Source organism: Amblyomma maculatum, chromosome 5, assembly GCF_055883805.1.
Source record: "Amblyomma maculatum isolate TAMU_Amacu chromosome 5, ASM5588380v1, whole genome shotgun sequence".
NCBI classification, from domain to species: Eukaryota; Metazoa; Arthropoda; class Arachnida; order Ixodida; family Ixodidae; genus Amblyomma; species Amblyomma maculatum.
This window is the reverse complement of record NC_139348.1, coordinates 135,160,165-135,171,152: the sequence shown is the minus strand read 5'-3', so window position 1 is coordinate 135,171,152 and position 10,988 is coordinate 135,160,165. Positions and strand designations below refer to the sequence as shown.

General features: G+C 45.6%; 1 protein-coding gene across 1 annotated transcript in view; it reads left to right on the top strand.

Annotated features, from left to right (window-relative positions):
* The first annotated feature begins 9,522 nt into the window (after positions 1 to 9,522).
* Positions 9,523 to 10,988, top strand: part of LOC146189645 (sodium-coupled monocarboxylate transporter 2-like) — a 33,786-nt gene continuing 32,320 nt past the window's right edge. Inside the window, exon 1 of the mRNA XM_084603308.1 lies at positions 9,523 to 9,844. Coding sequence (XP_084459434.1) covers positions 9,734 to 9,844 — 111 coding nt within the window. The 5' untranslated portion in view covers positions 9,523 to 9,733. The remainder of the gene's footprint in view (positions 9,845 to 10,988) is intronic.

Genomic DNA, 10,988 nt, shown 5'->3' with positions numbered 1-10,988 from the left:
GCTTTTGGAGAAACTTTCCTATAACCGACTGCCAACTACCCTTCTCCGATACTATCACTCTGAATGGGAAATCAGGCTTGTGCGGTTGGCATGAGAAGAATGCTTCTAGTGTGCAACTTTCCGAATTCTTCACACTCTTTGCAAGCGAATCAAGGTGTAGATCCTGGAGCATCCTTATTGCTGTGGTCTTTTGTATTCTCTTCTTGAAGTTAGTTTTCTTGATTACCCCATTACCCCATCCCTCTATCTACATGATAATGAGGTGGCTTTTTTAGACACGCATGTTTGACTGTCAGAAGGTGATAGTAGCTCTGTACTTAAGCTTGGTTTTTTCATAATAAACTTTAGTTGGAGGTGCAGCATTCGTCCTGTCGTGTGTGTTTTCTTCCTGTCGTTGTTTTATTCGTGCTGCGAATGGGTTTTAATATGGATCATTACCAACTGGCCCAAACATCGGTGTTATGGCACAATATTCAACTCTTTTTATTGCGAAAGCAATACTTTCACTTTTCAGCCTTTCGCGTAGCGAGGCGGTAGCTACCATTGACCTTTAGCGTGACCTTTGGCGCGCCGCCAAGCACAGCTGCGCAAAAACAGGGGCCCCAACTCGCGCCGTCAACTCGCGAGGAGGTAGCTACCAACCGCGGCCTAACTCCCACTCCCTCCGTGAGGGAGCGCTGTGACGTCATCCCATCTGCTGCAAAAACAGGGCCCCCAACTCGCGCCGTCAACTCGCGAGGCGGTAGCTACCAACCGCGGCCTAACTCCCGCTCCTACCTCAGCTACCGCCGGGGGTGCAACGTTGGAGGTGGCCTAGGGGCAGGTGGAACCAACGCAGTCTCCAGGGATGCCTTCATTTCTGCTGGCGTAAAGAATGCCGTTGCAGCCGGTACCGGAGCGGCAGTTGTACGTTCTGCCTTAACCTCACCCACAACCAAGTATATCGTTGCAGCCACGGCACTCCTTGCCTCGATACTACTAATACATAGAATACCCAGGTAGCACCCCGCAATAAGCAATAGTTGAACCATATTCCGTGGCCAGAGTGAATCACTGCATAACCATAAGCATAACCACAAGCACCACAACCAGCTACACCACCAGCTGAACCTAGGCGTAGCCACAGCTATTGCTTTCGCAATTAGCAGGCCTAACCAAGCTAAGCCACTGCCAATTTTTTTTTCTTCACTGAGAGCGACATGGATCCGAAATCATGTGGTGAACCAAACCCAGGAAATCCGCGGACAAGCTGTTCTAGTCTGCGTAGCGGCCACCATGTGCCGCATGGCAGTAAGTGCCAAACAGTTCAGTGAGAATGAAGCGATATGACCTCAATTGTGCAGGAGCGTCCACCTTCCAATCGGGAGGTACCAGGTTCGATTCCTGACGTCATCAGCTACCAACCGGTTTTCCAATGAGTGCAAGATTTCCGCCGACCTGATGCTCGGAAAAGGTAGTCAACAAAATATCAACAAACACCACTTAAAATGATGTTTTAGTTTCTTTTTAAATTGTGAATGAAAATATTCTCATTCGTTTTTGCGTCTTGGCTGTTGACGGCTGACAGCATCCGCCTCGCATTCGGGAGGTACCAGGTTCGATCCCTGCAGCCGCCGGTACCCAATGATTTTCAATGGGTACAAGATTTTTCTCGGGCTGATGCTCGAGCGGCTATTCTGGGGTGAAATGCTTAGGATAGTGTTCATGAAACGCGACTTGAGGACAAACAGCCGGCATCCCCATGCGATTTCATTAATCCTTTTATTTATATGTGTGTTTTTTAAACTTGCGTGTAAGCTACAAAGCACATTCATTGTGACCGCTGTGAGCGCCCGATGCAAAAAGAAGATTCCCATCGCCATCGTCCTCAAGAAAATGGGGTATGTGCCCTACCTCGACCTCCTCTTCCCTGGAGACCCGCAACGGCGGCTTAATTCTCGGGGCGCTTGACTTCTGTACCTAAGAGCGCAGGGTCAAATCCCAGCCGCGGTGGCTGCTTTTCGATGGAAGAGAAAAGCATGCAAGGCGCCTGTGTAGCGTGCAACCCCAGGTGGTCTAAATCATCCAGAGTCCTCCCCTACAGCGTCCCGTATAGCCTGAGTCTTTTAGACGTTAAACCCTATAGACCAAATCGAATAAACCATCTTCACCAGAGAAAATCGGAGACACCACGGTCCTCTCCGAGGTACCAGATTTTGTAATACGGCTATTGCCAAACGTCCCGAGCACAACGATCGCCTTCTTGGTGCGCTGTGTGTCTCTATTAGTAATGCCGTTATTACAATGAAAAAAAATAACACAACCTATAGCCACCATGTAAAGACAATTTCAGTTATAAATGTCAGCGCACGTTGAAGATCCCCAGGTGGTCGAAACTATTCTGAAGCCCTCCAATACTTTCTCTATTTCTTCATTCACTCCTGCCTTATCCTCTTTTCTCTTACGGTGAGGTCGCGATGCGCACCGAGAAGTGTGACAAACACTGCGCTTTTTCAAATTTCCTATAAGCGAATATGCATTTACAATATACCAGATCGTCAGCATTGAGAAAAGGTATGTTAACGAAAGCCTTTAATGACTCATGCTGTCGTGGACAAAATTTGCCCAGCCTTTGCGGCGGCTCTGATTGGCCGAGGCGGGATGACGTCATAGAGGTCTCGACCAATCACAGAGCACCACCACAGTATGGGCAAATGCGTGCCTTATATTGCCATATGCCAATCATCAATTACTAATCAATGACTAATTAAGTAATTCAAAATAACTAATTATTGAGCAATTATTGATTCCTTAAGTTATTAATTATTTTTATAACTAAATAATTGATCAAAAAGCAAATGATTATTTAGACAATTAATTATTACTAATTAGTGCAAGTTGTGTAGCAAAATACGGAAATCAGGTTTTCGCCTTTCACTACTTTAGTCGCTAAAGTCCATCGTAACTTTTTTTAACATTTGTTACGGCAGCACCTTGCGCACTTATGCACGTCCTTGAGTCGGTCATGAAGACATTTGATGAGCGCCGCTCGAAGCAAATTCGTCGGAAATGCAATGCTAGTTGTTCTGGCAGTGCTGGGCTGCGCAGTTATTCACCCCACGTTGCCTCAGGAGAGAAACAAAGAAGAATTGAACTTTGAAATTTTCCCTGAACTACAACTCACTGTGCTGATGGTCGCGGTTATACCCAGTAACGGCGTGGTGAGCTCTATCGTACTGTACAGGCGCGCACGAAAACAAGCAGAGCTCGCAACTGGATTCTAACATTTTTCAAGCGTTCGCTAGTTGAAACTACCGGCTATAGTAGGTGACTACAAGTGGAGGATGCCTGCGCGTTCATTTAAAAGCAAGCTATGTTTTATAATTTCCTCTCGGAATGCTATAATTTTACTTAGAACGGAATATCATGCTTCGTTTGCTTACGTACGCATCTGCCGTTAGCACAGATGAGGGCACATGTGTGGTTGGTTGGCTGGTCTCAAATACTATGGTACATACCCATTATAAGGGAGCGGCTTAGACACGGGCGGCAAGTTGTACGAGACGGAAACGTTTCGGAAGAAAAACATAGTGATAACATTAATAAATATAAGTATGATATACAGTTGTGTCACGCAGAGGTGTAAGCCAGCTGTACTTCAACCTCGTCATCAAAGTATTGTCTTACATCGCTTCATTTCGGCTATTTGCGCTTTATTACGTAGCTCAGATGCAAAGTTGGACGACTACTGCCGCGCACATGAACGCTCTCCCCCGCCAGCTTTGCTGGGTGCTGGTGTGTGACCGAGTTCGAAAAAAGAACTCATGCTGTACACTATAAAATCGGAAATCAGTTCCATTTATAAAGAGGTTTTTGTGTCGATAACGGTGCACGACAATGCTGTGGCAATCGAAATAGAGGCCACAAATGACATATGGAAAGTGTTTGTGCTGGTTTTTGCGGAGTGGAAACTTGATCGCGGCTTTCTGGTCTGCCAGCCAGCGTGAACACGGGTTCGTGCTTTAACATTTCGACTACTTCGTGGAAACTCTTCGACGCTCAGTAAGGCGCTTCTCCCTTCGACTGACATCTTCAGTCAGCCAAGGTGCGTTTTGAGAGCCAGCGCATGTTTCAAAGCAGCCACCCTTAGGGGCGGATTTGTCCTCCTTTATCCTAGCGAGAAATCTTACAAAAGAAAGCTATGCATAACCTCATTATTTAGGCAAACCCAAAAGTGCAATTCCCCATCACGACCGTTATACGCTGTCATGACGCGCACGTAATTTTCCAAGTCTGATAAATGTCGCAAGCGAAAACTGTCTTTCAATACCGTGGCCAGCTGAACAACGGGAACGTTAAGGCTAAACAGAAAGGAAACAAATCATTTGATGTATTTCACACACGATGTTTTTATTGCAAAAGCAATACTCTAGGTTTCGAGCCTTCAGCATAGCGCGGCCGGTAGCCACGTCTTACCCACGTGACGCTGTGACGTCACACCCCACGTGACCCTAGGGTGTGGGTTGGCAGGAGCTACCAACTTGGGTCTCTCGTTTCAGATGGGACCGTTATGTCAGAATCAGCCTGCCAGACCCTGGTATTCACGTTACCCCTATAGGCCACTATAAGGCACGTTCATACGGCTTGGTTAAAGCGGGGCTTTATATGGGCTGAGGAAGAAGAAAAAGAGAAGAAGAACGCTCGGTCACCCGAAGCTAATGCTTTCTCTCAATATTTGGTTCAACAGCATTGAACCCTTGTAATTTATTTTTTTGTTGTTGCTGCATATATACGGTGATCTCCGTCTTACGCTTTTGTTTTTGTCCCCAAATTCGATAGGTGAAAAGCAGGCAGCATTTTTTAAATTCGAATTTCGGCTAAAAAATTGAGTTATTCTCCAAAATTACTATAATACAAATTTTAGACCATTTTCTTTTGCCTTGACACAAATTTTCCTTGTTATGAGCGATTTTTTTTTATGCAGGAGGAAAAGCACATTTTTTTAAATAACAATTTTTAAGAAAAAAAAAATTGAAAAACGAAATACGTGCTAAAATAAAGTTTGTTAAATATGATATTCGTTTTTTTATAGCTTTTTATATATTATTTAGTCGCGCACATATTCCTGTACAGCACTTCCTTCTTCGTGCAATGCATGTAGGTCTCTGCACGTGTGATGCACTGAAGCATTAACAGCGACCATGTAAAACAGATAAGCTTTACATTGCAATGCTTTATAAGCGAGCGCGTATGTTCAGCTTTCTAGGACAACACATTTAACGCGAGAGCCTTAACGCTTCCGTTTAGCAGAGTTCCCCTTGACGCCATGAAGAAATCTGTTTTAGTCGAAAAGGTTTGACGTTGAACATTCAGGGGTGAAAAGGAAAAAAAAAATCATTTAGGAAGTGTGAGGTGGGAATCGGAGCTGGGAACCTTGTATTCCTATCGGGAATCCCTAGGCCAAGCAACTTCTTTCATTTAATTTTTCTTCAACATCGTATCTATTACACTGAAGCAATGCTTCCTGTATATGAGCAATGTACGAACTATTAAAAAAAATATGTCAATACGTCATGCATAGAACGGCGCACAGAAGCAAGAAAACACTAGAAAAGTGCAACTCAGGTTCGAACTCGGTCTGAGCATACGCTTCCATTAAAGGAATAATCATTCTACTGAAGTGGTATTTTACTGTAACAGCTTATTCACAATGCCGAGCCGTCAAGAGTGTTTTGCAGAGACTGGGTAGTGTAATTAGAAGCTACATGTCTAAGGGTTCATGAACAAATAAATGGCAGTGCAGTGATATATCGTGCACAGTGCCGTGTCAAATGGCGTCTTTCTTCGTGCCCTTTGCAAGATATCCAAAGAGATTATTGTATCTTCGCGATTGAGGAAACAACACTAAATTGCTTCTGGGGCATCGCAAAGGCGCGGCAGTTTTCTTTAAAAGATGGTTAGCCATATTTTAAAGGGCAATATTTAGGAGTGTAGTTTACACATAGAAAAGCCTTTGCACGCTGGGACAAAGTCGTTTTAGCTACTCTTAGGAGTCGGTTTTGTCCCGATAAACCAAAATACAAAGATCGGCACATGGGTGTTGGAGAGAGTGTATAAATTAAATTTCTGTACAACCGTTTCCTCAACACTAAAAAACAGGAACTCAGAGGACAAAGAAGCAAAAAGAAGACGAACAGCCAAACACACATCTTGCTTTACGCCCCATAAACACGGTTGGTTAGAAATATTAGATGACACAGTGAGGATCAGAGGAAAATTTGGGGGATGCTTAAGCTCCGAGTTGAACGCGATGGTGTTAATGAACCTCGTCGTCGCCTATCCTTCTTGTCGTTCGCTACCACCAGCTTGTTCATCGATTTACTCAGACAATCACTGCTTTGGTGTGCACATTCTTTCCTTTTTTTTATTCACAACGGCATTTGCTTTCTATAGCGACGATGCTTTGTGTGCAAATACTAACTGCTAATTAGCATACTCTTAATTGCAGTTAGCAGCACTATATGCCTCCAACACAAACCATTAAGCAAAATGCTGCAACGTGTTCACTAGAGCCTCTTTTAACACGCCTGAACCAACAAGCCTTCGTCGCCTATGATGTAACGCTTCCGGCCGCGAGCTCCGTCAGTGAGGTGTCAACGGCCCTGTCTGGCCGCGGAAACAGGGTGCTTTTTTCTTTTGCTTAATTCGATAAAGATAATAAGGTTATATTTGCCCGTTTAACAACAGCCTGAATCGCTCTGGACACAAATTTTATATACGTAGACTCGATGGCAAAATCATATCACGTAGAAAACCTCAGGGATACTTTAGTTCATCTCGGTGTACTCCCCGAAGTGTTTGAATTGAGTTTGTCAGATGAATAACGTGTGGACAATTACGATTAAGAGCCCCGAGACATCGAAGAAGCTGCTAGCGGCTATGAACGCGAAGGTGTGCCTCAACATTCACTGGTTGTTGCACGGCGTTAGCGACGACGACATCCGTGTTCTCTGCTCCCATATGAGAGTGTGACCGACGTTTCAAAGGAACGTTATTGCAGATAAGTGACCGACAATGAGAACAACGACTCTCAAGTTGAAAAGCGGGATCACTAACGTTAGAATTCCGCGCAAGCTGGATATAACAGTTGAGCTATAGCGCTTGTTGTTGTCCAGAGCAAGGATCTTCTGTGCGTGTGGTTCAAGTCCACAGGACGCATCCGACGTGGGTGCCAAGGGCCCCGATGTTGCCTTTATCATCACTATGCTCACACTGAAGGTCGGTGTGTTGAAACGTATGCCAGTGCTCTACATGACCTTGAGAAGTGACCCCCCCCTCTCAGAACTCCTTATGGATGAAAAGGCGGACGCCCGCCGCGTAAACCAGGACCGGACGGAAGGGAAGGCGTTGACACCCCAGTCGGCACAACTTATTAGGATCAGTGAGCACGGACCTGCTCTGCAACCTAAAGAGAGAGTTCAAAAAGCCGAAACAAGTGTCTCCGGTGCAAGCGCCATCGCTGGTTTGCAGCGCTAACAGCTTCAAATGAAGCAGGATCTAAGTTACGTATATGACATCATAATCTGTGGTGTGGGTACAAAACAACGCGTGTTAGTGACGCGACGAATGCCCGCAGCAAGGCCAGGTATGAGAAACCGTCCACCGCTGATCATTTTCCGAGCCCTAACATTCCACCCAGCCGGATTCCACTAGGTTTATGGGACCTTCGCCATGAGGAGTCCTGCGTTCTTGGTTGCTCTGTACATCTGTGGGGCTTAATGGCTTCGGACATATGTCTGGAACATGGACAAGAGAAATCACACTTAATATTCTATACTCGCTGTTTAGCTAGCGATATCGCTGCGGGGCGGTGCTTTTGCAACATGCCAGTCTGTACCGCGAGGCCCACCTTCGCTCCAAAGTAGTCAGGTCGTACGGCTCGTTTAATTTTTCTGAACGACTGCTAATGGGTAACAGCCTTGCATGAAGTATGCGTAAGCAGTACCAAGTCAGCAAGCTGCTTTTGGATAATGATATTGATATATTGGCTGTACAAGGAAATAATTAAAGTAGCGATAGTTTAGCAAACATGCCATAAATATTAGCCATTTTATTCTGTAGCCAGAATGTTCAAACCGAGGGAGGTTGTGTTTTTTTTTTTTGTTTTTGCAAACTATTTGGGCATTCGATCTATTGCCTTGGCCAGGTCAATTCGCAGCAGTGCCATTTCCTCCCGCCCGTCCCTGCAATGATACAAAACCGTACGCCTCACATATAGATTAAACTGTATTAATTGACCGCGGTCTCTTAAGCCACATGTTTGATGAAGTTCAATTCAGCCATACATTGCAAGGTATGGCTGATTTTAGAGCACTTAGCGAAAATCATAATATAGGTCTGTAGCCGTCTGCAAGAGCTTCAGTGTGCTTGCTATAGAGGTCCCATTGACCGACTTCGGTGGCGTCTGTGCCTGAAGCGACCATGGCAGGAACTGTCAACATGGGCAGAACTTTTGAGATGAAAACTGAACTCGCCGGAACCCTTGGATCTGAAGTCAAGCATGCGCGGGCATATTGACAGCCTTCAATTTCCCTGTACAATTTTGTCCTTTGTAACAAAAGTTAAAGGTTTTAGTCGATTTACTTTCTTAGGCGTCCAGTTATCGAGATCTATCTTGTGCGTAATATCTGCATTCCTGTGCAACCTCGCTGCAGTGGCGTATTTCTTACTGTATTTAAGACGAAATCTGCAAACGTTAAAACAATTTTCATAGTATACACTCAAGAAAGAAGGGTCTGTAGCTCTCTGTACCTGCCTGCCCTTTTCTTGTAAAAAAAAAGCCAAAGAAAAATCGAAACAAACCAGGCCAATCAAGGATAAATGTACAAGGACACATCGAAGATGGAGGAGTATAACGTCGTAAAGAAGTTTTAAATTCACTGGAAAAACGCTGCCAATAAGCTCTAAATTGGATTGGAACTCTAAACTTGTATGCCTGAAGGCGAAAAGTGCACAGACATGACGATACAACTTGCGTTAAAAAAGACGTATAGGCGGTCAGTCCTGTTGATATAAAACAGCTCATAACGCGAAGTGACACGAATGTAATGTACACAACGCTTCGCTGCACATCCCATGTGTGAGTTCGCTTCTAGGTTGATCACGCGTCAAAAGCTTGCGAATACAGCTTTCGTGCCGGTATGCTCTGCATCTTTTTAGATTTCAGGGCAGCAGCCACCTGTGCTGTACAGTCTTTGATCACAACTCTCTGCTCCGCGCCTGACGGACGCGAAACAGTGCTCGAGCGCGGTTACATGCTTCCTACGCTATATGCGAACCAGCAGGCCCCCTCCCTCTCTCCCTCCCTCCTTCTCTTACCTTTTTTTTATCCTTTCCTTCCTCTTCCTGCCCTCTCCCTTCCTCTGAGGATTCGCAAGTGGCAGTGATTATGGCAGTGAGAGCAGCCAGGTACATGCTCGTTTAACACTTTCCCCTTTTTCTCCTTCTGGTGATCTCTACTACCATTACTATTACTGTCGACAAAGTGCGGTTGTTTTAATTAAACGCTCATACGCAGTGAACAGATTCGGAGCTGAACAGCTGTGTTCGTTAACACGATAAGGCTCGCTGTGCTTGCCAGGTCTTCACAGTGCAGCTCGACCGGAACGTCGTCTCCATGCAGCGTTGCTGAGCGAACGCAGTTATCTGCAGATCCAAGAGACTATAGACAAAAGTTTCCGAAAAGCCACCGGAGATGAGCGGGGCACCCAAAAGCCTGGACGCCGCCGACTGCGCTGTGTTCGGCATCCTCACCGCACTCGGGTACCTAGTGGGCCTATACTTCTCGCTGGCACCCCGCCGACACGTGAGTACTGCGTTTTTCTGACACGCGCCTTTCTCCGTCTTCGAGAAGTTGCCGAGTATCGTTCCCTCATTTTTTTAAGGCTAAAAAAAATTATATATTGGTGCATTCTGGTGAATGCACCGATGTCTTGATGAAGCGATCCTATCAGTTTAGTTCACCTTGAAATTTGTAATATGGGCTGACTACGCTGAGCACACAGACGTTTTTATGCGTTACCATTAAGTCCATTAAGCGTTACCATTAAGCTCTGCCTTTAAGGGTATGTCGCGACAGTGTAGGCGACCACGTGACCAAGTCGTATCAACGTCCCTGCGTAGCCTAGGTGCCTGACTCGGCATTCAAGAGCACTGGACGGTTGATTCCCATTCCACCTTCCCACCTTAAACGAGCGACCCGAATTGGTAACTCCTCCAAACTTTCTGATATCCTGTGGTCTCGGTAAGTCGCATAAACCATTGAAGAATCAGTGCTTGACAATGTCATCTGCCTGCCAGGTCCACACTCGTGATCGTTCGCTCACGAATACCATGACATCGATGCTGACGCCGAATTTTCTGCGTAACGTGTACTTTAACGTTATTGCGCTAAAAACAAAAACAACACACAATTAGAAAGTTAGAACAAGTACGTCAGGCTGCAATGATAGAAACCGATGGAAGCAACGTCGCTTCTATGATGTCGTAATCCACTCATACTATGAGTTAAGCATCCTCTGCACTGTCCTGCAGAACATTGGCGGGGACGCCGTTGTGAGCGAAATTAGCATGCATGGCTCTGGCAGGTGCTAGTTGGCAGGTGCTATGACCGGATACAGATTGGTCGGTGTGTTGTACGACGACACGAGACCGCATGACATGGCAGATGCTATACCGACATCGGGGCTTCTATTTTCAGGTGGGTGGGTCGAACCGTCGATATTGGAGCCTTTCAGGAACCTTGAGAGGTGGGTTATTCTCAGGGCACGCAGACATTTACGTATGGCTTGTTTTAAGCGGGACTTTATATTTGCGTCGGGTGGTCTTTGGCGTAGCTGGGTAGCTACCACGCTGTAAGATAATAGGTATCAGAAAACAGAGGCACAAATTAAATGACCAGATATGAAGCGCGTTGTAAAGTGGTGGATGTATGCAAACAGGGGATCCGG